The sequence below is a fragment of the Sorex araneus genome, chromosome 10 (genome assembly GCF_027595985.1).
Source record: "Sorex araneus isolate mSorAra2 chromosome 10, mSorAra2.pri, whole genome shotgun sequence".
NCBI classification, from domain to species: Eukaryota; Metazoa; Chordata; class Mammalia; order Eulipotyphla; family Soricidae; genus Sorex; species Sorex araneus.
In genome coordinates, this window is record NC_073311.1 from 58589163 (window position 1) to 58616633 (window position 27471).

The following is a 27471-nucleotide window of genomic DNA, read 5'->3' on the forward strand; positions in this document are numbered from 1 at the left end:
GATTTTTTAAAATTTTATTTTAATGAATCACTGTGAGTTAGTTGCAGACTTACAAACTTTCGTGAATACGTTTCAGTCATACAGTGATCAATTACCCTCCCTCCACCAGCACCCATTCTCTACCACCAATGATCCCAGTATCCCTCCCGCCACCCCCATCCCTTCCCACCCCCTGCCTCTGTGGCAGGCACATTCCCCTTTATTTATTTATATTTATTTATTTATTTATTATTATTTTTTAGGCACATTCACTTTTACTCTCCCCTTTTGGGTCTTACGGTTTGCAATACAGGTACTAAGCGCCATCATATTTAGTCCATAGTCTACTTTCAGCACGCATCTCCCATCCTGAGTGATCCCTCCAACATTATTTACGTAGTGGTCCCTTCTCTATCCCAGCTGTCTTTTCCCCCAGCACTTGAGACGGGCTTCCAAGCCATGGAGTGATCCTCCTGACCCTTATCTCTACTGTCCTTAGGTGTTAGTCTCCTATTATGCAGAAAGGTTCTTGATTTGTTTCTATTCTATCTTAGAATAGCTGACAGCTTGATAATGCCCTTCTCGGATTGTTCTCTCTTTTCCACAGCTGTATCTTATCCAGGTGTTCCATGGTCACAATGAAACAAGCCTGACGGAAAAATCCTTTGACCAGTTTTCTAAACTCCACAACCACCTTCACAAACAGTTTGCATCAGAGACTCTGCCTGAGTAAGTGACAGTGCTCTTCACAGTGTTTGTCCATGAACAGAAGGGAAGAATTAATAGTTCTGGGATGTTTCTGTTTGTGACCCACACAGCTTTCTGACTCAAATGTCACTGCACCTGTAGTGTCTATATTGCTCTCAGAGTAAAGAAACTTTGGTCTTATTAAACCCAACCAAGTTTGCAATTTTCAGTTTGCCCTCTTTCAATCAATTTCACAGGCAAAAAGTACACCTTTTTTTAATGAATTATTTCCAAATCATTTTTACTTGATTTCTTAAAAAAAACCATTTTATTCTATAAAAGTGAAACTTTAAATGTGCAAACCAATTGGCTAGGTCTACTCTTTCAAGAAGTAATTATGATAAATAGCTAGCATTTTTTTTCTATACCAGAAAAAGTACTCTATAATTCTGCACATTTGTAAAGTTTATCAAAAGCAATTTCATAGTACTGTCATTTATCCTTTGACTTGAATTAACTAAATTTAATTTGTTAGTATGTTCACCCTGAAGTATTCTTGTAAACCATTACTTCTATCATGTTATAATGGAAAAAGAAATTAAACATAAGCAAAATAAAATATAATGGCAATAATTTCTATTCAAATAACTTTCTATTCCATAATGTATTGTTTGAAACTACTCAAATTTAGGTCACAGACTTCAGAGTTAGGCAAAGGTTTCTGTTGATGTGAGAAGGTGAATATCCTAGAAACTCTAAGCAAAACCAAATTGTTCCCTCCACACTGGGATTTGTCTTAAATCAATGGTTCTTTAATGACACAAACACTCATACTGACTTGACATACTTTGAAGATGAGAGTTTTCACTAGATTTACTTTCAAAATTATAAATTCAGGCCATTATAGAAGGATTGAGAGACACAGCAATACTAATGGTCGGGTCATTCATGTTCACCAAAAAAAAAAAAAACCAACCATTGTACTTCACTTGTCACAAGAGTTTGAAATACAAATGTTTTGCACATTAGGAAACCAACATATGAGAGCATATTCAAAATAGAGTGACGAAAAGTGGTGATGAATGCAATGTTAACTTTAAAAACTACCAAAGAACATCTAAAAAAATTAAAAAAACATAAGAGATGCTGGGGAAAAAAAGTGGCTCAAAATTTGGCTATAAATATGCAATTCAACATCAGCAGCTGCCAACATGCCTACTAAATCAATGGTTAAAGATACATAAATTAATCTCTGTAATATGGCTGTCCTTTTTTTTGGTTTCAAAAACATCTTTGTGCATACTTTTATCTTTCTGATACATATGAGCAGAACTTGTAATACATCAAAAGTATTAATAATCTCTCACCACGTAGATGCATCTTCTCAATTTTCAGCTCGAATTAAGATTCTGCTTTGCTCAAAATTTACTGCCTGATAATGGTGACTAATTGATTTTAAAACTATACAAGCAATTTGTGAAGAGGAGAAACATTTATGTGCCCTGCACAGTATTTTCATGCTGACAGTCCCAAAGGAGTTAAGTTAAGCTTCAGGCAGGGCAATACATATAAATGAAGAATGGAGGCAAGATTTCCTTTGACTCTTCAATTTAGTGAGAGTCCCTACAAGACTTATGTGGACTCTGTCTGGAATGTATGATCAAAAAGTTAAGAGTCACAGAAAATAAAAGTCAAATTGGCGAGAGCATATACCAGAAGTCTTCACCTTGGCTCTGGGCACTTTGGGGTACCTTCCATGAGAATGAAAGCATGGACACCTTCCTTAAAAATCAATGGTCTTCTTTCAAGTTAATCTGCTTGGGAAAAAGTGATTTCCTTTCCCTCTTCTACTTCTACCATTATTCTTCTCCCAACCACTCAGAATCTTGATTGGGTTCATTGTCTCAGAAAGTATCTACCTCAGAGGACCAGACAAAGGGGCACATTAAAAAACAGACATGGCATTGAGAAAATCAATTTCTTTAATAACTAAACATTGAGAATCTGCTTGGAAGTCACGTATATTCTAATCTTTGCTCCAAAAAAAACCTGAGGAAAGATATGATATTGTCTGATAAAAGATCGCAAAAGGCATGGTCTGGAAGATAGTGCAGTGATTAGCAAACATACCTAAAACATGCCCAACTGGGTTCAATTCCCAACACCATATGACTCCCTAGATTATCACTTAAGCAGCCCTGGAATCCCCCAACACTTCCAGGTACAGGCCCAGTAATCCTGTTGGGTCCCAACAGCCTCATCCTTAGGTCCTTGCATTGAACTGTCTGGTTGAGAACAGCCAATAGTACCTCCAGCCTCCTCGGTACCACTTGGGAGGCCCCTCCAAAACAAGAGATCATGAAAACTAAATTATAAAGGTCCTAGGATGTGATTCAGTAGCAAAGAACCTGCCTTTTATCCATGAGACTACAAGTTCAATCCCTGATTCCACCTGCATCACCAATTGCAAACTCATCTCCTCACCATCACTGTAACCTTTGATGCCACAAGTCTGTGATCCCAGGTCCCCACAACTAAGTGTCTGAGCAACAGACACTGCAACAACTATAACAAAGAAAAGAAAAGTGGGAAAAGCTTCAAAAAGTGAGGCTCTATGATTTGTATATAACCCAACCATTTTGGACAACACAATGCCTTTATTATGGCTGAATTTCTCAGTACTCAAGTATTTTTATATAGATTTTTTTTTTAGTTCCCATGCATACATCTTTCAAAATGTCAACAAAGAATTAGAATTGATGTTAAACTCCACTTTACTCTGCATTCAAGGCTCATTCCTGGAGGAATGAGAGAACCATATAGAGCAAACCCAGTCAGCCACATGTAATGCAAATCTCACTCACAGTGAGATCTCTCTGGCCCCTGAACTCCATTTTATTCTAAAAATAGGTGATATTTATCCTCCCATAAACAAATTAATATTTTCAACCAAACCCAACTATTTATCAAACACATTCTATGCTTTGATTGTGTAATATACTAATTTCTGTGACAAATATGGGTTAAAATGGTAATTTTTTAAGCCTTAGAGCTGCAAGAGACCTTTAAAAACTTTAAAATGCCAATTACGTAAATACACAGGCAAAGAAATTTTGACTTCCCTGACATTTCCAACAGGAATCGATGGATGAGATGGCCTAGGTTGTTACAACTTGGATTTGTGAATGACCTTTTCCTGTACCTCATGTTCATAGCCTACCCCAAGAAATAGAAGCATGAAGAAAATTGCAGACCTGCAAAGGAAGCTGCTATAAAGTTCCTAAAAATATCATTTAACCAGCAAAAAAATGTATTGCCAATCTACCATAAACAGATTGTCTCCCCCCTCCCCCGCCTCCCGCCCACCCCCTAACCTCACACACACACCAAATGACAAGAATCTCATGTAAGCCATTAAGATGAATCATCAGAGAGGGGAGAGGAGGCTATGTAAGTTGAACTCCTTGGGAAATTGCTACTTTATTCCAAAGAGGAAGACCAGATGGGAGCATCTGTCACTTGGTAAATGTTTAATTCCTCTAGAGTAGCAATGTCTCCAGTGAGCCTCCAAAATAACAATACAATTTGACCTTTTTGAAAAATTACAAATCATCAACTTCAGAAGGAATTTATTAAGCCCACAAGTATATAAAGAAGGAATGTGTCATCTTCCATAAAACAAGATGAAGAAACATTCAATTAAATTAGTATGAATTAGTATGAAAATTAATGTCAGTTAAAAATATCACAAATGATCAAAGACATGTTAATAAAACCCACAATTAATCATGCGTTCTACAATAGTATTTTTAAAAATAAATTTCACTGGCCCTTCTATCTGATGCAGCCTGTAAACTCAAGAACCAGTTCCCAAATGCTAATGTTCAATCTAATAAAAGCATTCTATGTTTCTTTTAAAACAGGTTTCCTCATTGGTGGCATTTACCTTTCACAAATTCAGATCACAAAAGATTCAGAGATCTAAATCATTACATGAACCAGATATTAAACGGATCATATGAAGTTGCAAATGTATGTTCCAATTTACTTTTCTATGTTTTATGTAAAATAACAGCTATCTTTATTATTATGGAAATACTGTTATGGAAAGTATTTTAAAGAACTTGAAAGTCGTATTCTGTTAGTCCTGCGTCAGCATATAATTCAACGAACCTACATGACAACTACGTCTAAGTTTTCTGATCATATAGCAGGTAGGGCATTTGCCTTGCACATGGCTGACCCGGGTTTGATTCCCAGCATTCCATATGGTCCCTCGAGCACCGCCAGGAGTAATTCCTGAGTGCAAAGCCAGGAGTAACCCCTGTGCATTTTGGGGTGTAACCAAAATAGCAAACAAACAAACAAAAAAAAGTTCTCTGATCAGGATCCATGTAATGAAAAGGATGCAGAAGCTCAGTCTCAATTCTCTTAAGGTAGCAGGTGACCAGTGAAATCTCAGTGCTACTGTGAGCTCTAGTATTGTTGAGGAGTAAGGAGAACTTTTGATTAGACAATAAGGTTTCAGGGAGAAGAGAGCATCAGAGCTCTATCCTCCTCACTTGAGTATAGGTCAATAGGGGGGTTTGGGAGAAGCATTTCAAATAGAGCCAAACAGTGTAAGAAAGGTCATGAGCGAAAGAAGGAAAATACCGCAACGAATTTTTCTTGTCACTATCAGAAATACTGCAAATTTGGTAACTTGAAACAATACAAATTTTTTTAATCCCCTTTCATTTGGAGGTCAAGAGTTTGAACTGAATTTTATAGGACTAATGTCATTGTTTGTGGACTGATTCTTTCTTTGATCTCCAGGGGGAAAATTCCTTTGTCAGCTTGGAACCAACTGCAGTCCCTAGCCTGTGCCACTTTGCAGCTGCTAAACCCACCAGCTCTGTTTCCATCCTCACATCCCTTCTGGAATTTTACCTTGAACTCCCCTGGTGATCAGTAACCCAGTAACGCAGGATATTCTCACCATTTCAAGATTCTTTACTTTCTCAGCCAACTGCTCTTTACCTTGTAAGGGAATGTAATTTTATAATTGGAATGTATATTTCCAAGGATACCCCGAGCTCCTCTCCAAGAGGATACATGGTCACCCCCAGCCACACTAGCCTTTGGAGATCCCCATGGTCCCTTCGTGCCATGCAAGGTGCTGGAAGGGGCAGTGAGGTGGCAGGCGGCCGGGAGGACCAGGGCCAGCCTTTTCTGGGTTCCCTTTGCTGTGACTGTTTCCTGCGCTGGGACCTTCTTGTTTAATATGTGTAATATGTGTAATGTCATAGTTTCTGGATCTTTCCAGGGTCTTTACCCTCTTTAACACAAGGGTGATGAAAAAGTACAAGGAAGCAACTGAGTTGGCTCAAAATCAACCTGCAAAAAAAAAAAATGTGAGGAAAATGAAAATCAGCAAGATTGGGACCAGTTTGCCAAAAGCTAAAGCCAAGCCTGCATGAGTAGTACGGAACTGAATCGGTGACAGTGAGGTTCCTGCACCAGTCAGGGGTGTCCAACCCTTGGTGGACCACGTGGATAACTCTGCTAGCAGCTCTAAGATAACTATGTTGACACTAGTTTTCAGCCTTTCAAATTGAAACGTGTAACATGCATCCAGAGAACTATAAAAGTAAACAGTACAGTTCAGGGACTAATTATGGAAAGAAGACCCATGTAAACAAGTGGTACTTTCAATACACAGCTAAAAATTCTTTGCCATTTTGAACACGAAAATCTTTGTGATCCTTCATGGTTTCCAAGTCAGGTGAGAAAAGGCCATGGGATTCCGAAGGGAACCTTCACTGGCCATTTAAGTTAAACTACCTGTGGTTGACCAGTCAGAGAAACTTCCAGAAGAATGAACTAGTGCTCAGATGTCTGGCTGAGATGGATCTCAGTCAAACTGTTCAAGTGAGAGATTGATACAATGACATCTATAAACCAACAGGGCAACAGTGCAAACCTCTTCTAAGGTTCATGCATGTTCACCGTTTCATAGAATCCTATTGTATGACTCTATTGCCATCACTCTTCTTTGTAGAGTTCCCTGGACATTTAATATAGGACTGTATCTCTCTTCGAGATCTCAAATTTTTACTCCCTTATTTTTTATTGTGGCCTAATATCATACTACAGTGTCTTTTGGAGAAGTAACTACAAGCTAGTGTGGCTATTATCTTACTCTAGTGGATAATAATATCTAAAAACATTTACCATCTAGGATGACTAAAATCACATTGTAGGAGTTTGTTTTTCCAAATTTGAAATACAGCCCTAGAAGTGACTGTTTCATTTTCTCCTTATTCCTTTAATATAGCCCCTTCCTACTTAAACCCACAAGTAAGATAGATTCACCACAGCCAGGAATCAACTCCAGGCTGCGCACATGCAAGATTGTCCTCTCTCTCTCTCTCTCTCTCTCTCTCTCTCTCTCTCTCTCTCTCTCTCTCTCTCTCTCTCTCTCTCTCTCTGACCCTCTTTGACTTTTAACCTAAAGGTGGCGTAAGTCCTGTGCAAACTTTTAACCATTCAACTTCACCAATTTGTATTAGTAAACAAACACAATGGAGATGCAGTGCCAAAACCCAAGTTCATATTCCCAACTCTTACTTACCTCATATCTTAGCATGGTAATTCCTTTATGTTTGATGTTTTAAAGAAAAATCTAGAAAAATATTATAAATGATCCCAATAATTCTCAGGATAAATTTGTACTTCATTTAGTACCCCCAAAAATGTGAACCTAGAACTTAAATCCTCTCGTTCTTTACGCTAGTTTGGGGAAATACCTGCCTTTCTGTATCCACACCACCACAGTGTGTGCCATGACACACTTTGCTCTGTACGTAACTATTTTAGAAAGTTCAAGGGTACTCTGAATCTCTTTACTGTGAGGTCTGCCTGTCACCATCTTACATGAAAGGTTCCTGTGAGATCAATGCTGACTTTCTGTGTCTGGTACAAAGCTAACATTCCTTGGGAGTTCTTGGAAAGGCATAGAATTCTTTAGAGATTTATCCAGGACCACATCCTTAAACATAAAAGGAATGAGGCCTGCTGGATTTATTTTGTTGTCTTTTGACACAAAGATGGAGGGCACTTGTGAAATAGTTTTGTTTAATTCACATTATCTGGAGTACTTAATTGACACTGATGACAGCCCACTTTCAGTATTAATCAAGCCAGTGAATCAAAAACCATTTTTATATAAAAATCTCACCTGTGGGAGACAGAGCGAGAGTACAACAGGTAGGGTGTTTGCCTTGCACATGGCTGATTGGAGTTCGATCCCCAGCATCCCAAACGGTTCCCCCAAGAACTGCCAGGAGTAATTTCTGGGTGCAGAGCCAGGAGTAATCCGAGCATCTCTGGATGTGACCCAAAAAGCCAAAGATAGATAGATAAATAAATAAATAAAACACAGGAGTTCAGGCATTTGCCTTGCATGCAGTCAACCTGTTCAACATGATTCTTGGCACAATATTATCATATTCAGTATCCTAGTTGAAAGTTGCCCATTATTGAAAGGTTGTATCTAAAGCTTTATAGGGGTTCCGCATTAAAATATTGAGAACCTCTTCCTTCTTCCTTCATGCATTCCTCGACAGGACTCTAAAAGGCTAACCTGGAACCCTGTGGTCCTGCTTATATGCCACCACAATGTGGGCTATATCTTGTCCTAAGAAAAACACATACAATATTATTCAGTATGTATTAATTTTAAAGTAAATTACCAATGCTTGATGAAAAGACAACAGTTGACTCTATAAATGGGACTTAATAAAGGGCCAAAGGGATCTATTTTTATCCTCTTTAATTCAACAATCTTGTTCTCTACTTGGAGTTCAGAAAAGGCATCATATTAGACTCTCTAACCAGTTTAAATTTTTTAAATTCAAATCAGTGTATGTTGAGGATACCTTACTGAAATGTGAAAATACAGCACACTAAGGTGTAGTCGAAATTGTCTCCCAACTGTGAAACAGGCACATTCAGCCAGGATGTTGGCTGTACCACTCTGTGGTTGAATAATATTAAAGATTAATGATGACAAGGCTCACCTAAGAGACAAAATCATAAAATTCAAATCGCAGGACTATCAGAAAAATATTCTCAGGATTTTCAATAACCACTGCACTTACTTTCATACCATCAGGAGCAGAGATAAAAATTTTAAATCCCTACCTCAGTTCTCATGAATACTGGTGTTCAGCACACTCATTATGTTCAGAACTTTACTTGGCAAATCCATGAACACAAACTGTCACTCCGTCTTAGATCTACTAAGTCAGGAACATGGCAGATAAGGTTGGACAATTTATGTTGCCCAGCACCCCAGGGTGGTCTCAGATACACTGATATTTGAGAATTGTTCTCTCAGACTATCGACATCATTCTGCCCTCTGACCCCGTGTAAGCAGGATCAGGCACTGGCCTCCATTACGGTAGGCACTCCACATCCTACCATTGTTATTGACTTACATCGAGAATAGACTCAAGAACATAAACCACAATATTTTCTCAAGAATGGTAGATTCTCAGCTGGAGATGCTATTTTGTAGCATTGCACAAATGCCTGAGCACTTAAGGAGGGACACTTAACTCAATTCCCAGTGAATAGAGACGATATCTCAGAGAGCATGGCCCTCAAGCTGTTTGAACCAAGGGCAAAATAGAAGTCAGTAAATAAAAATAGAAGAAAGTAGAACTAGGCAAAGGGAACCGTGAGGAGAGAGCACCCATTACAGTAACATATTTTTTCTCTTGATCGGAAGTTCTATAGTGATGTTATTTATTTTTACCCATAGAGCACTGTAGCACTGTAGCACTGTTGTCTCACTGTTCATCGATTTGCTCGAGCGGGCACCAGTAACATCTCCATTGTGAGTCTTGTTACTGTTTTTGGCATATCGAATACACCAAGGGTAGCTTGCCAGGCTCTGCCGTGTGGGAGGGATACTCTCGGTAGCTTGCCGGGCTCTCCAAGAGGGATAGAGGAATTGAACCCCCGTTGGCCGAGTGCAAGACAAATGCCCTACCCGCTGTGCTATCACTCCAGTTCATATCCATATAGAGCAGTTACAAACTCATATTCATTATACCAACTCATAAAAATTAATTAAGCATTTAATGAGTAATAATAAAACCATTAACATATAATAGACAATAGGATTTATGTTGCTTTTCAACATCTAAAAGATTGGAAGTTTACATCTGAAAAGTATTTGGCAATGATCTCAATTATTTTTCTGCCAATTTTTCACAAGAAATTAGCTCATGTTTCTATGACACATACTTACATTTTCTTTTCTTTTTTGCTTTTTGGGTCACACCTGGCAATGCACAGGGGCTACTCCTAGCTCTGCACTCAGGAATTACTCCTGGCAGTGCTCGGGGAACCATATGGGATGCTGGGAATCAAACCCGGGTTGGTGGCATGTAAGACAAACGCCCTACCCACTGTACTATTGCTCCAGCCCCTACATATTTTTTCAATATCAACTACCACACTAATAAGTGAGAGGGTTTAAAATTCATAAAACATGGGAAACTGGGGGGGAGTATGATGTCTAAAATGATTGAAGCAATTTTGACATTTTTTTCATACTCCCATGTTTATCCCATAGGTACCCAATGGCAGAGACCTCACACTTGGTAGAGAATTATCTTGAGACTCCTGCTAGCTGCTTGCTGAGAATAGGGCTTTACAGAGTAACTGGTGCCTGGCTCAGGAACACTGCCAGATGCCACTTATGAAAGATGAGCATCAATAACGCATAGGGTCCAACTGCATCCTTCAAAAAGATCACTCAGCACTTTTGTATTATGTCTATGATGAGGAAAGAAAAGAACAGTATATATTTATTATGGCAACTGTCACTCACTGTATCACCGTCATCCCGTTGTTTGCCGATTTACTAGAGCGGGCACCAGTAATGTCTATATTCCTCCCAGCCCTGAGATTTTTAGCAGCCTCTCCTTACTCATCTTTCCAAACAATTGGAGGCTCTTTCAGGGTCAGGGGAATGAGACCATTCATTACTGTTTTTGGCATATCAAATACACCATGGGTAGCTTGCCAGGCTCTGCCCATGTGGGCGGGATACTCTTGGTAGCTTGCCGGGCTCTCCGAAAGGTATGTATATATCTGTTACTATGTTTGGGATATGAATATGCCATGGGTAGCTTGCCAGGCTTTCCCATGTGGGCACAGAATCACATCATAGGATAAATGAAAATAAAGTTTAAAATAGTTGTTGGAAATAATACTAGATAATCAAAAACCTACTCTATAGTGAATGTGTAGATTTATTGTATGTGCATGAGCTTAGGCTATTTCTCGACTTTTTTCCAACCACAGACCCCTTCCCACCTTATTTTCTTCCTATTATCCCCTTGTCCTACAGGTTGGCCCCATGTCTTATGCCATAGCCCCAATATAAGTGATTTTCATCTTGGCACCTTTGGAATATCCTAAGACCCATAGGGGGCCATTTGGCCCACAATTGAAAAATGATGATTTAAATTATTATACTTGCACACTCAGTTTTACACAATGATTGAAGTACTTTTATTGTACTTTAATTAAAGCACAATAAAATGGTATTTAATCTATCAAAATTTAATTTAATAAAATATTACTGAAATAGAAATCTCACTTTCCTGAGATCAGTTGCTATTTCTATACTAGAATATATAAACTAGCACTGTATCAGCAAAAAAAATAAAAATCAACCAATAAAAAATTAAACATGAGTACATTTAGCAAGCTCTACTTCTGAAAAGCTTTACAATGTCTCTGTAACTTAGCAAACATTTACTGACTATATGGAGACATTACTGATGCCCTCGAGCAATGTGATGACAGTGACAGTGATAGAGTGATGTATACTCTGACCAGCGTGCCAAATTCATAATGCCCAGTGATGCAAAGTAACTGCTTCAAAATAATGTTAAGGAGGTTTTTTAATAAGATTTAGGGGATGGGGAACTATCAATAGATATGCCAGTCCTATAGGTAAATGGTGACATTTAGGCATCTACATAGTTTTTCTTTTTCTTTCTTTCTTCTTTTTTTTCTTAATGTAAGAGTACTGCTATTTATTCAGCCATTGATTAAGTTGACTGAATTGGGCATGAACTCCATACTACTTTAAAAATAATTTAATTGGATATTCATGAGATAGTCCATTACAAAGCTGTTCATAACTGGGTTTCAGTCATACAATGATACAGAATCCATCCCTCCACCAGTGTAAATTTCCTACCACCAATGTTCCCCATTTCTCCATCACCATCCCTCAACCCCTCACCCCCTACCCAGAGCTTCCCTCTCTGGGAAGCACTTTCCTTCGTCTCTCTCTCTCCTTTTCCTTTTGTGCAATATGGTTTGCAACACAGGTGCTAAGAGGTCATGGTATTTGTTCAGGGCATTTGGTATTTTTATCAGGACTGTAAGGCTGGAGTAGCTTTTTTGATTTGGTGTAAGCTTTGGGATGTGGATGTGACTCTAGAGGCTTCTAGAAGTACAGGGAGGTGGGAGGAGGTAGCTTATTCCAACCCCAAGAAAGCCTGGAGATTTCAGTCACAAAACCCACATACCAAAAGAGATTATATCTTGGTGAAGTCCGTCCTGAGATAGTGGAGTCAGGCCGGGAGTATGGTGGCAATTTTGGATTGTGGAAGCAAGCGGCTGCTGGGGGCTCTGCTTGGGTGGGCCACCAGGCCAACCTGCCTCCCTCCATCTTACCCCAGTCTATTCAGCCGTGCGCAGGTTCCAGATTAACTGTGGCTTTTGATCTCATTTGAGATTTATCTATGGGTCTCTGAAATAAGGCCAATAAGTGAGCTTGTATAGCTGAGCCCAAGGTGCTTTGTGGGTGTGGCTCCCACATACCTAACTTTTGGCCGTTTAATTTCTTGGTAAACTTAGTCCAAAGTTTTTGGGGTCTAGCCAAAGCACAGCGGCAATTTTGGGGTGTCAGGAAGCCTGAAGCACCATCAGGCTGCTGATGCACTTGCCCCGCAGGTACAGGTTGACCTGTTGGTGGCACCATATCCCCAATCTACATGGTTTTTAATAACCCCAGTAGTAGAGAGGCACTGTCAGTTTGGAGAAATTCTACTGTGGAAAGTTGAGAGCTAAGTCAGTCATGGATGCTGTAGAAAAATACAATCTCTCTCTCTCTTTCTCTCTCTCTCTCTCTCTCTCTCTTTCTCTCTCTCTCACCCCTTCCTCCCTCCTCTCTCTCTCTTTCTCTCTCCCCTCTCTTTTTCTTTTTTTCAATCTCCCCCTCCTCCCCCTCTCTCTCTCTTTCTCCATCCCCCCCCCCCCCCGAGTCTCTCCTATGTTGGTAGATACCAATGACCTCATAAAGACTCTCATACTTTTCAAGCAAACACTGGGTTTTTTATTCCCTTACTCCTAAGGAACTTTACAAGTCTTGATACAATTCTCATTATACGAATTACATGGTGATAAAACAATAATGGAATGACAAGGATATCATCAGTTGCTGATTAGCATTAATAAGAACTGTGACCCAACTAATCACCCAGATACTCTGTGATGTGAGATAGGATCAATTTTCAATTATCTTCAAATGGATAATCAGTGAAAATTTTGTGGCTCTATATATTGGTGGACTCTCTGATTAATTTGCTTATATCCAAGAAATAAATCTTATTTTTAAGATTGATAAAGAACATATAAATAATTAAAAATAATGCTATTTTAGATTTTAGTTTTTTAAAAATACTTTTATTGCTCTCCCAATTTCTCACATCAAATAACAAAGTTATCTACATAAGCACAATAATTTATAAATCAGGAATATAATTTTTACTATTTTACATGATATAAATGATTCAGAGTTATTTTTCCTCTCTTCCAATAAAGGAAAAGATTTCAAGTAAATGTAAAATATCTGACTGAATGCTTTTGTGATAGGATAATTATGATAGGATAATCTTATCTTGGGTCTAGAAAAATTCTTCTAAAATTATTTTTTTGCCACTGCTTGTCAAATTGCAGTAGAGGAAATGCTGAAAATCTACTTATTTCTGTAACATCAAACTCATTCTATTTTTATGCATATGATACATTAATCTGTAACCATCTAAAAATAACAACTTGTGTAGATAACTTCACAAAGATTTTCAAGTTTTTTTTTTTGGTACTTACTCTGTATAACACTGGAAGAGCTTTAAATTCCTTTCAGAGAAAAATAGCAAAGACTGAAATAATGGAATATCTATTTTCCTACCAATAGTGATAATATGGTGACACATAGACATGACTTAATAATATACAGTAGTAAGTAGAAAAACAGAAAATGCAGTAAAAGGTGCTAGTCAAATATGAAAGATATAACCAACTTGCTGAGACCTAGTATTATGTGTTCTTCTAGAAGCATTTTCAATAGTAAGCAGTCTTATTTATGTCAATGAGATTAAAAATCTGCTTTACAGTTCAGTATCAAATATCAGAGTTAAATTAGATGATATACAGGACTTTGTAGTTTTGGTCAAATAGTATCAAAGTAGCCCAGACAGAAAGTTTATAATGCTTATAAACTTTAGATTACCATGACCCCCAGGCCAACACACAAACACACACAATCTGCTGACAAAAGAAAGCAAATATTTTAAAAATCCACGATTATACACTAATCCATTCTCTCTTATAGTGAGGCTGTATGTATCAGTTTACACTGAGTCCATATCCACTTTTATCTTTTTCTTTTCTCTCAAGCTATTAAAAATAATATGTTTCTTTCAACGTTTGCATTTTCATTCTACAGACAAATCAGAGTTTTGGTAGAATAATACTAGAAACTAAATGTAGATCCTTATAAAGAACAATATAAATATGTAACAAAATGTATAACAATGTAAATATGTAACAAAATGTATAAATATGTAACAAAATGTTGCATTACCTAGGTGAGTGTTGTACCCACCCACAGTTGAGCACTGTTTAAGATATAAACCATTGTTTTAGGAAATTTTTAGTCATTGAGGGTATTTTTGCAATTTTTGATATTGTTGCTCATTTCTATAAGTCTCTAAATATAAGAAGTGGTATCACTTACAGTTTAAGCAATGTTATTTTTTTAAACAGAAATCAAATGTCAAAATAAATCCAAGTGGGTAAATCCTATCTTAATAGTGAACATATGTTTCTTGTTCCCAGCTTGCTAAACCCAGATGTTAATTACTACATTTGTCACTACATTGCTCTTTTCCTATTTGGAGCCAGCTAAGATTATGTTGCAGGCAGGATAAATGTCATATGTGTACCATCAGTAAAACCGAGATTATTTTTCAGAGACTGGTAAAACGTTGATGACATTTTAGAACCAGAAATATAAAAGCTCCTTTAGAAGTTCACTATTATTCATAGTGTCATTCTTCCATGTTGCTCTAGTACAAATATAGTGGATTGAACTACATTAAGAACTGGACATCCTGACAACCTGCTTTATGAAAAAGGCAATAAAATGCAATTACTGCTCAACTTTGATTTAAAACTCTTAGGGGGAATTCATTTTTTAAATTCACATTTGTACAGTGTTTCATAGTGTTTGCAAGAGGTAGATTTAACTTACTGTTTTAAGTCACTAAAACTAAATCTTGCAGCCGATTCTAGATGTTGGCTGGTCAGTTAATAAATGGATATTCTTAATGTGCTGTTTTAGAGAAAGAAAAATTGATCTCAGTGTTATATTACGTTATTTCTTATCTGCTGCAAGAGCTTTAACTCTGTGCAGTTATTAGAACAACATGTTCATATGATAAAGTGTATACACTTCAACTTTGAGCAACTTTAAATTGATCAGCTCTCCAAAATTATTTTAAATTATAAATGCCTTAAGAATTATTGAACAAATATTAAGAGCTCTGAATTTAAAATATAAGCTTATGTCTAGTTTAATTTTATTTATTTTCATTTATTGAGTCAGCACAAACTACAAAATTATTCATAATTGTGTTTCAAGCATGCAGTGTTCCAGCAACAATCCCTTCATCAGTATCTACTTCCTTCCACTAATATCCCCAGTTTCCCTCCTGCCTATCTCCCACCTCAACCCCACTTCCTGCCTCTATGGCAGACGCTTAGCTTCCAAATATTCTTTTTATTGGCTGTATTTCTTATTTAAAACAAATTCCATATGTGTTATGTAAACATCTGCTACTTCAAAATATACATAAATATACGTATCCTCATTGTTTCACGGGGCATTTAATAAACCTAGCCCCTGGAATATCAGTATTGGAAACCTGTAAATTGAGAGTTCCCAAGACAAATCTCAACCACTTATTTGAAAAATATACATCATTCTACGCAGGAAAGACGCTCCAAATATTTTAGTGCTATTTGAATACTGGCACTGGCCTGTTAGAATATGTGCCAGTTACTAGCCTATCGTAATGGTCCTGTAAACTTGTGTAGGTTAAATATTTGCTGTAAAAGAAACTGCACAAAGAATGAAGGTAGTGGTTGCAATCAGGAATTTGGATCAAAACACTCTAAATTTGAGTTGTCATGAGACTTTTAAGTAGAGATGGCAAGTAGAAGTTGAATGTCTTGAGTTGAGGGGAAAAGAGATTGGAAATATAAATATTAAAGTTGGCAGCATGTAATTGGTTTTCAAAGCTATGAGACTGGGTGAAATTATATAGATGGAAAATATAAATATGAAAGAGAAAGCATCTAAGGAGTAGACCATGCATACGTTTTTAAGTTTGTTGCTCCGCGTCTGTGTGTGCTTAGTTTCTATTTTCAGTGCATCATGGTCCAAGAAGATGGTTGATACGTTTTTTAAGTTTAAAAAAATAAAAAACTATTCAGCCGTGGAGTTTGAGAAAGAACAACCCATAGGAAATGAGAAGAATGCGATGTTAAAAATCCAAGAGGAGAAAGAAAGAATGATTATGTGTTTATAATCCCACATAAATAAGTTAAAAACTTAAAAATTGAATGCTGGGTTTAGCAAGAGAGATGTACTGGAGAAATTTTCATGAATTGTTTGATGGGAGTCTTAGGAGCACAAAGTTGATTATAATGGGTCCAAAAGAGAATGCAAAGAGAAGAATTTGGAATGAAAGTAGAAAACCATACTTGTAGAAGCTTTACTCTAAAAATGAGAGGAGAAGAAAAAAATATAAAGGGGAATTTAGGTAGGCCAAGAATTTTACTTACTGAAATAAATTCTAGCATAAACATGCTATAGGAAGATCCCATTAAAATACAATGTTTGCTTTTCTTCCCAAGGCCATCAATCTGGTCGTTAGAGCAAGCAATTGATGAAAGCATAGATGGAGATCAGATTGATGACTTTGAGTGAGTAAAAGGGCATGGGCTTAAGTGCCCAAATCAGTCTGAAAGCCTGACCAGTCCATCCATGTGAGGAAGGAGATTCAGTAAGATAACAGATGTGTTGGTGGAAGCTTAGAGAAGAGTTTTTGTTTCTATTTTTCCCATCAACAGAAAGACTAGTCCCTGGGCAGATTTGAATCAAAGTACCGAAGGAATTTATGAGGAGTGAAGAAAAAGTGGGCAAATGAGTAGGAGAAAACATGGACTACATGTAGACTTCAAGTTACAGGTATAGAATTGCCAGAAATTCCTGAGTACCAACCTGAGACTGGTGTAGTATACAGAAAAACTAGTAAGCATGGTTAAATGCCTTCTCCACAACGCTCAGCAGGCCAGTTACCATCACAGGGTCATTTTCTTTGCCATGTGAATAATAATGGGAAAGGGAGCCAAAGAGTAGAAAGCAGAGTGCAAAGGATTTATTATAATTATGGCCCATGGAATCCAAATTGGTCACAGAGGGACTTCAGAAAACAAAAGGGTTCAGGGCCAGTGAGAAGGTCCTGAGCCAAGAGGTCGATTGAGTTGTATAACCAGAGGGAGTGAGCTGGGAAGCAGGCAGGTAGTGGTTAGAGGTCATGGGGCCAGAAACAAAGAAAAGAGCGTCAGTCCCCAGCCAAGACAAGATGAAGGACTGGTTAAGTAAATAAAAACGCTCTCTGGAGGAGAGGATTTCCAAAGCAAGCATTTGGATAAGGACGGATTATCTGAAATAATAAGAAAAAGAACACGGTTGTGACAAGAGACCATTATTAATATTTTCCTCTAGAGAAAATGACAGTTTCACAATTGAACATCTACTAGAGATGAAGAACAATGACCTAGAGATCAAAAGACAAGTGTAATAACAGAGGGCAAGGAGCAGTAAGATGTGATCTCGAAAGCAGGGCATTTTTAGAGGAAGAAAGAGACTAGATTAGAAGAACAAGGAGACTGGCAGAGTGTATCACCCTAAAACCAAAACGAGAATTAAAAGGCCTGTGGACTGATCACCAATCACGGTTTTGGAGACTTAAATACGACACCAATTAGAACTCTCAGAAAACACAACAAGAGCGTATGAGAAATTCTGATAATGAATTTCTCTAAGACTGCTTTTTCTTTCCTTCCCAATCTGGCACCATCAGCATTTTAAAGAATTTCTGATCATGGGCCAGAAGAATACCATAAAACAGGGGTTGCTTTGCATGCAGCCAGTTGGGGTTCAGTAGCTAGCACCACTTATTATCTCCTGAGCATTATCAGGAGTACTCCCTGAGCACAGAGCCAGAAGTAAGCTCTGAGAACAGCTGGATATAGCCCAGTTGCTCCCACACAAATAAAAAAAAAATTCTGGGGACAGGACCAATTAGCACAGCAGGTAGGGCATTTGCCTTGCATGCAACCAACACAGGTTATCAAACACTCCAGGATGTGGAGCCTGGAAACAGGCGCCAGAGCAGATAAAACCTGTCCCTACATAGTGACCCAGCAGGGAGTGTCTGGACACATTTCATAAGTACCAAGAATCTGGTGTTGAGTCCCATTCCCCAAGAATTATCACCTAGCTGCATTCCTAACCACCGCATCTAGCCTTCTCTGGGATTGGGTGTGGGCAAAGAAGAGTTGGAAAGGTGATAGGTCAGTAATGCTAAACTTTATGTGATTGGATGACCCTCGTAAGCCAAGCCCCTCTATAATATATGTGTGTAGCTGGCAATAGAGTGAGCTGCCATCAGCTTTCTCCTGGTGTGGTTTCTCCGTGCACCCATCATCCTTCGCCCTGTGTCTGCCCCAACCGGTGTTCAATGTGTCTGGCCATATTGGGGAAAAACAGTTCCCCAATACCAGATTGTACCTCAAACCCTACGAGGCATCATCCCTGAGCACAGAGACAGGAGTAAGCCATGAGTACAACTGGGTATACCCCCTGGGGAAAACAAACAATCAAGAATATCTGATCACAATGCCTTGCTGTTCAAAGTTCATCAAAGGTTCCCAGCAGTTTTAAGCCTGTAAAATGTTGGCAGACTCTAGGACTCACTCTCTAGCATGCCAAGATCTGTTCCCTTTAGGGTCTCTTCACGTCGAGAGGCCTTTGACAGTCAGAACACAGCTGGTTCTGGGCCCCTGACTACACCACCAGTTTGGTTTTTGATTTTAGTAATTTCAGTCAACCATTTGTTTTCTCTGGTGTACAAATTTTGTATTTCTAATATAAAGTTATCGCTGTACTATTGCTAACTAGCACAGCAATAGCACAACGGATAGGGCGTTTGCCTTGCATGCAGCTGACCCGGATTCAAGTCCTCCATCTCTCTCAAAGAGCCCAGCAAGCTACCTAGAGTATCCCGCCCGCACGGTAGAGCCTGGCAAGCTACCTGTGGCATAATTCGATATGCCAAAAACAGTAACATGTCTCACAATGGAGACGTTACTGGTGCCTGCTCGAGCAAATCAATGAACAATGGGATGACAGTACGACAGTGCAATATAAAGTTAAATCAAGGTTGTTTCTTTTTCAAATTGTCTTTTTGGCTCTGTGATTTACAATACTATTAAGGATAGGGTTTCATGCATGATGTAGTTCCTCACCATATCTCCCTAGTGTCCACTTCCCCACACCCTTGTCCCATTGACCACCAATCCTAATTCTCCCAACCTTCCCATGTGACCAGCTTCCTACTGGAGACTGGTTCTCGGTTGCCTTTGGGCATTTGTTATATTATCACTATGGGTTTTTATTGTTGTTGTTATTATATCCCACATATGAGAGAGATCATTCTGTGTCTGCTCAGCTATTAGAAAAGACAAAATCGTGCTATGTGGATGATCAGGACAATATCATGTTGAGTAAATTTAGTCACACAGACAGGGACAAACAAATTTGGTTTTGGCATAGAAAATTATCAACACTTGAAGAATTAAACATACTGTATTTCTCAGTGAGTTTGTCATACATGGGTAAGATTTAAGAAGCCTGACTTAGGATAAGTAACCTAGCCCATTAATTGCCAGTTGTATCCTCTACTTGAGAAACTCAAAAATTTGTAGACAAACTTTCTGAACACCTCATATTTATGTGAAATGTGGACTAGGCATGTATTTTGTATTTGAGATAATATTAGTAAAAGTATATCTTAGCTATAACATGATACCCTCTCTTTATTTGCTCTTTTGGGCATTCCCATATATGGAGAATCCTGCTGAGAAAGATTATATTTGCAGTGTAAAAGTGGCACCACAAGAATCCCCCAGTATACAATCTACACTACTAACAGTAGCCACACTGCTTAGAGGTCGGCACAAATCCAGCTAGGGTCTCAGATACTGGTGAGAGCAATAATAAGACCAATGTTCTGTACTCCCAAAATTATTCAACAGTTTAATGTATTAAGAATCTATGAGATGCATGTTCATAGGTAAAGCCAAGTCTGAAAAAAGTCTTAATTATTTTGAGATCCAGGAATATTACTTTTTCTACCATCTTCATTGCTTTTATTGATTTCTTCCTCTATAGACACTGAATCAGGTTTCTCCTCTAGAATGAAAATACTCTTGTTACAACAAGAATTAGTATTTAGTATATCATCCACACCTGGAGTTAAAATAAGACTTGCAAGGATATGACAGTGTAAACACAGGGGAATAATTAGCTAGTGGTGACATTTCAGACACTAATTGGGAAGATATTCTGCCTCGTATTGAAGTTTAATAACCATTGGGTGGTGAGGTCAAAATGTTGTCAGGGAAGAATAATTGACTAGTTGTCAAAAGGCCAAAGAAGGTTGAAATTCCTTCAACAAATTCAGCACAGTCTCAAGTTTGATTTTAAGCTTTCAAAACAAAATTTGATTTATTTAGCTCCCTGCACAGGGATGCATTATTTGAGGATAAAGTCTCATTAAACAAATTTCTCAGCAGCCAATCAATTGAGATCAAAATAAATAATCAAGTACAATGATGCATAAGATGTATGCACACATAAGAATAATTATAATAGAAAACTAGTGTGTTCTCTATTTGAAGACATATCACATTTGTTCCCATTAATATTTATTGAGCAGAAATTACACATTTGACTCTTGATATTGAATCGATGAAGCTAACAAGAGAAGAGAAGTTAACAAAGCTTAAAGAAGACTTCAAATCGATGAACCTAACAAAGAGAAGGACACTTTGACAAAATGATAGACATGGGCAGAAAGGATGGGAAAAGGAGATACTGTAGAAAAATGAAGGGAAAGAGCATGACATATCTGAAGATCTGAGGAAATAGATAGAACTCATTATAGTCTATCATGAAACACAAAAAAGTAAATGGTCACTGTCATTGTCACTGTCATCCCATTGCTCATCGATTTGCTCGAGTGGGCACCAGTAATGTCTTCATTGTGAGACTTGTTACTGTTTTTGGCATATCAAATACGCCACAGGTAGCTTGCCAGGCTCTACTGTACGGGTAGGATACTCTCGGTAGCTTGTTGGGCTCTCTGAGAGGGATGGAGGAATCGAACCCGGGTCGGTCATATGCAAGGCAAACACCCTACCCTCTGTGCTATTGCTCCAGCCCAAAGTAAATGGTAAGAGATGAAAATAGGAAAATGAGCAAGATACCGGTCAACAAATATCTTACAAATCATGTCTACAATTGCTTTTTTTTCTTAAGAGCAATGGGGAAATAAAGGGGGAGGGAGTAAGGGGGGGGCGGAAATACTGCCATGTTGAAAGTCATTACGAGGTCTTCAAAATTAGGTTTCTATTTTGAATGATCAGTTTGGTAATTGTGTAGGAGAGAATAGACGGAATTAAAGTACAGCAATAGAAGATCTGTATACCCCTCCTATGACAGGTGAGAAGTGATAATGCAGGAATTTAAAATGGTCAGGTACTGGGGGGAAAAAATGAATGGAAAGGTGAAACATTTATCAGTAAAATCAGTAGGACTCAGTAATGAATATTATGTGTGAGGTGAGGGAAATAGAGTCCAGAAAGATACTTGTTATTTTGAATATGGACACAGGAGAAGTAGCAAATAGAGGAAAAATAAAATACATTTAGTTCATATTTTATTATAATGTGTCTTCAAAGAGTCAGAGAAACCAGTAACCTACTTTGATAAATAGGTTGAGACTGAGAAGATAAATTTTAGATAAAGTTTAGATTTACTTATTTTTACAGAAGCCACCCAGAGGGATAAGTGAGAATAATGAGACACTAGAACTTAAATACAAGCAAAGGAGTCTGAAAAGATCTGGCAGGGCATACGGAGGAAAAAACTGGGAGAACTTGGTATCATTAAAGCAAATACATGCTTATATTTTGGTGTTAAAAGGGCCAAGAAAAATCACCAGTGGGTTTGGGGGAGGAAAGTTAAAATGACACACAGAGGGAGAGAGGAGGAGGACGAGGAGGCATGAGTCTTGACTGTGAGGGAAGAGTCTGCTTCTCTGTCGTGAACTTGTAGAAGTCATTTTCTCCATATGTCACCTTTCCTACACTGTGTTTGTGTCCAAATTCCTCCTGTTCATGAAGACCAAACTTGTCTTTGAACAGACACCATCGAAGACCACAAAAGACCAGGATGAGGGGCCTGCCTCTACTGGTATGACCTCATCCTAACAATTAATTATTCTGCAATCAGGGGTGGTAGAACACGATTCAAAACTTAAAGGTGGAAAGGAAACACTTTTCCCAGTGGGACAGGACTGAAAGAGCAAAGATAATTTGGTGAATCTGAAAACTTTAGGAAAGAAAATTTAGGAGCTCCCAGCTGAACTTTATTTTCTCTAAAGTGGAAACTATATTCTCAACAAAGATTTCGAATTTTCTCTTTTCTTTAAGTTTTCTAAAAGAAATGTGAAAGGGACATAGCACAGAATGAGTGAGAAGGCGGGCTGGGGAGGATGTCAGACTGTTCCAAGAGCCACCAGGGAATCAACTCATATAAGAGGAGAGAATCAATTATTTAGAGGTGACTTTCAGATCAATTTTAAAGTTTTTGTATAATAACATAGAGTCCATCAAAAGTGCTACTTTAGTTTTTACAAAGACTTAAAACAAAATGTGTTCCTAAACCACCAAGAACTAGTCTTCAACTCAAACTCAAACTTCAAGTCTTATTTTTTGTTTTCTTGGCATGGGATAACCACACCCAGTGTACAGGGATAACTCCTGGCTTTATACTCGGAGACCTTTCCCAGTAGTGCTCAAGGGACCATCAGTGATGCTGAGAATCAACCCTAGGTCAGCTATGTGCAAGGCAACTACCTTACCCTCTGTATTACCTCGCTGACTGCTTTTAAAAAAATTTTTTTATGTATTTCAATGTAGAAAAAGTCACAAGTTGACGCAATTCTAAAATTAAAATTGATTAGATATCTTAGCTCCAATATTAAAATCAGTAAGTATAAAAAATCAATTTGTGTGAAAATTGTTATAGCTGATCGTAGGGTTGTTAAGTTTTTGTCTAAGAATTTATTAAAATGTTTGTTGCTAGTTGAGGCATCTATATTATTATTTTTGTTTGTTGTGTTTAGTTGGCATCTGTTACTTTCCCATGTAGTTTGGCGTACTCTGACTAGGATGCCAGTGTTGAGGGGGTAAGAGGTGTCACAGTCCAGAGACTTCAGGATCCCTGGTCTGGGCCAAAGTGTTGACATAGTGGTGGCTTTGGGAGCTGGGTGTGACTTCCAGGGTTTCTGGAAGTACAGGAAAGTGGAGGAAGGCTGCCCACCCCATAAAGTACCAGAGTTCTCAGTCTGGGCCCCAGATATCTGAAAATATTCACAGTTTGGCATCTCCCTAGAGAATATTCATGAAGCAGTAGAGTTGAGCCTTTGACATGGTTGCAGTGATGGTGTTTGGGTCTGGTTGCCAGGGCTTGAGCTGGGCAATATTCAGCCTGCCTGTCTCCTGAAGATACCCCAGAGTTTCCAGCTGAGGAGACGTGTTTCCATGAATTTTAGCAGCTTGGCATGCACCACCTGGGAGATTTATTGGGGAATCGGTAGAGCAAGGTTGATATGTGAGTCAACATGGCAGCGACCGTATCTCTGATGTCTATTGAAGTATTCATTGTATATTCATTGTAATCTGTTTCCTCCACTAGTTTGTGACCTAAAGAAACAACTTGCCTAATAGAATGTTCCATTACTAACTATCCACTAATATATGGTAATATCATGGACGTAGCCAGTATAAGTCATCTTCCTAGAATTAAACATTGCAGAGTAGGAGTTCAGCCTCTATGTTCTTATAGTGGTTATTTTTCCCTAAAAGTCTTCATGCATAATTATACAATTGATGAATAAAAACATTTATGGTTAGTTGCAAGCCTCTTAAAGAAATGTAATCAGATTTCCAATCACGTAATAGATCAGTTTAACAGGGTAAATTATACCTCTTCTATACACAATGGAATACTACTCAGCTATAAGAAAAAATGAAATCATATGAGCTGCTGCCATGTTAATAGAACTAGAGAGTATCATGCTGAGAGAAATCACTCAGAAGAAGGACAGATACTGAACAGTCTCTCTCATGTGTGGGAGATAAAGAAAACGTAGAAGAATAACAAATGGTCTAAGACAGCAGAACTGGATAACTGGTCTTTGGAATTGAGTTTTTCAAGGGTGGAGAAGGTTTGAAAGAGACAATGAGAGAGGGAAGTGAGGTGGAATATTGCTAAGAATATTGCTAAGAAATGCTATCATGAACAGTACTGTAAATCCCGGCGCTTTAAACAAAAAATAGAAAAAAGTTTACTCTCAGTAAAGAGTGAAAAGTAGACTTTTAAAAATTATATCAGTGACTTAATAAAGTTGCTAGTATATTTTCTCCATTTATGGAGTAAGAAATGACTATTTACAAACAACTAATTATATATTTAATCAGTTTTAATATATAACTGAATAGAAAAATAAACAATACTATTTTTTTCTTTCCCCAGAGTGATTGTGTACTTAGTTTTTTCCTGTCTGATCCTGTGCAACAAACAACTGAAGAATCATCACTTCTGGATCTAGGCAAGTAATTTCATGGACAAAAATTTTAATATTTGCATGCAAAAACATTAAAATGACATTTTTCAATTTTTACGTCAAAATTTATTTTTGAAGGCTAAGCTCTGGGGAGTAGACATAGAATAGGGCTTTCAAGTTAAATTAAAATCAGATGTATTTGTCCAATTATAACACTACATGATGTCTGTTCTTAGCACATTTAACTAGTCATGAATTAAAATGGAATTTCAAGTCAGAGACAGAGTCCCTATTTTCTCATACAAATGTCTTGCAGTTTGCTTAACATCTCAGGAAGCAACAATAGTAAATATTGAACAACAATAGTGATTGTGAACTACCTAACATTTTCACTCTTATTTGTTGAAACTCAGTCATTACTCCAACTCTCTTTCATCACCAAGATTCTAAACTAGCCCGGAATAATTATCAACCCTATTTTTTGCCAAATGTATTCATTCTAATTACGTTTTATGTCATCTCCTGGACTGCCAGGCCCTTCTTTTGTAAATGTTCTATCAGTCGGTTTAAGCATTCATAAAGTAATTCCATTTCCATGCAGCCCTGATGCTGTTATTGCCAAACATGTGTAAGTTGGTCGTGTGCTAATGTCCCCCACACATATATGGGGTAAGGGGGGTGTAATTTAGTCTTTATTTCACCCACATACACCTTTAGATTCTTTAACCATGGGCCCAACTGCTTATCACCTTTGCTTTTTTCTGATATTCCTTTAGGAGCGTGGGTTTTGTTTGTTTTGCTTTCATTTCATTGACTTACTCCTAGCTCTGTGCTCTGGGGTCATTCCTGGCAGTGCTCAGGGGACCATATTATCATTCATGAGATAGGCAAACCCTTAACTAACTGCTAAACTATCTCTTGGGCCCTCGGTGTATGGTTTTACAGAAGCAGATCATGTTCTTTCACAATTTAACAGCAGATCATGCTTGTTAAATTGTATGTTTGTGTGTGCCTTGCTTTCCTTCCAGTTAGACTGGAAGTAACTTAAACTTTCAAAGACCGACTTCTCCCTACTTTATATTGCTCTAGATTCACAAATTCTGAATTAATGTGTGAGGACTGGCCTTCCTCATCCCTCATATTTCACTCACAGGGTAACTTCACTTTCGAGGACATTTTAGCCAAACCAGAAACAATATTAAATATGGCAATTCCTTACATTTTAAAGCAATTACCTAAAACAATAATAGCCACCACATTATAAAGTCTGTTCTTAATTGTAATAATTCACAACTACCTAACAGTTTCTTTTAAAAAATGTAGTTAAGTGGGGAGGATTTTTGACAATGCATATTTATGAACTTGAATCATCTAGATAAAAAATCAAACAGTGAGGTTTCAGAGTTCTACAGATGTCCGACACTTTCAGAAAGGTGCTATGCTGGGGACAGGGAGATAGTTTATATAAATGGCATATGTGCCTTGCAAAAGTGAGTTCCTGAGTTGAATCCCCAACACCACATGCCTCCCCTCTGCCCCCAGTACCCCTAGTAGCCATCAGACCACACCATGAAATAGTGATTTGTTTTGCTAACAAGGACAGAATATCTCTTCTAAACAGAAATTGGAAAGAACTGCAACTAATAAGGATTAGCAGAAAGTTGTTCTTTACTGAATTCATTAAAACAGTTCTTTAGTACTCTTGCCAGAAAATATCAATGGATTTTAACAAGCATATTATTTACTTTTAAAACTATTCTTGTTAGTCACGTTAAAGTTTATGTTTTCAAGTGGTTAAGAATAAAATCATTTGAATATATTAAAATATTGGTGTAAAATGGTCTTGAACAAAAAAACCCCCAATTTCACTATTCTACTATCTCTACTAATAAATTTGGAGAATGGATTATAGTCATCTGTTGAAATAAGCACATGGTTTACAATGACCCAATTAGTAATGATTTCTACTGCTGGGTCTGGGAGATACTAACATTCCTTTGCCTTTATTCACTAACTGTACACGTCATGGTAAAATAAGAATGATATGCTCAGGTGCTAACCCAATGATCTCTCTCCTCTACTCAGCATTTTTCTCTTGATCCCATTTGCCCTTTGGCAGGGCCAGCTTCATGGACTTGGAGGTCCCGGGCAGTTCCACACAGCATAGCACTGACAAACGTCCTCCATCTGGTTTAAAATTCTGCTCTCCCTTCTTGAAATTGATTTTCCTTTGGACTTTGAGCTACACCCAGCAGTGTTCAAAGGCGTTTCCCAGTTCTTTACTCAGGAATCCTTCACAGTGAAGCTCAGAGGACCACATGTGGTACTGGGGATGAAACTGGGTTGGTCATATGCAAGGCAAGCTGTCAGTCTGTCTCTCCTGTCCCTATCTTGAAGTTCTTGACAATTTCTGAAAATGAAGTCCTTCCTTCCTTCCTTCCTTCCTTCCTTCCTTCCTTCCTT

The 27471-nt window shown here is 38.0% G+C and overlaps 1 protein-coding gene across 2 annotated transcripts in view; it reads left to right on the forward strand.

Moving 5' to 3' along the window:
- PIK3C2G (phosphatidylinositol-4-phosphate 3-kinase catalytic subunit type 2 gamma) overlaps positions 1 to 27471 on the forward strand; it is a 361549-nt gene that overhangs the window by 286595 nt on the left and 47483 nt on the right. For both annotated transcript variants that reach the window (XM_012933403.2, XM_004611287.3), the window contains 3 exons: positions 587 to 708; positions 4590 to 4698; positions 24978 to 25053. In XM_012933403.2, the coding sequence (XP_012788857.2) occupies positions 587 to 708; positions 4590 to 4698; positions 24978 to 25053 (307 nt within the window). The remainder of the gene's footprint in view (positions 1 to 586; positions 709 to 4589; positions 4699 to 24977; positions 25054 to 27471) is intronic.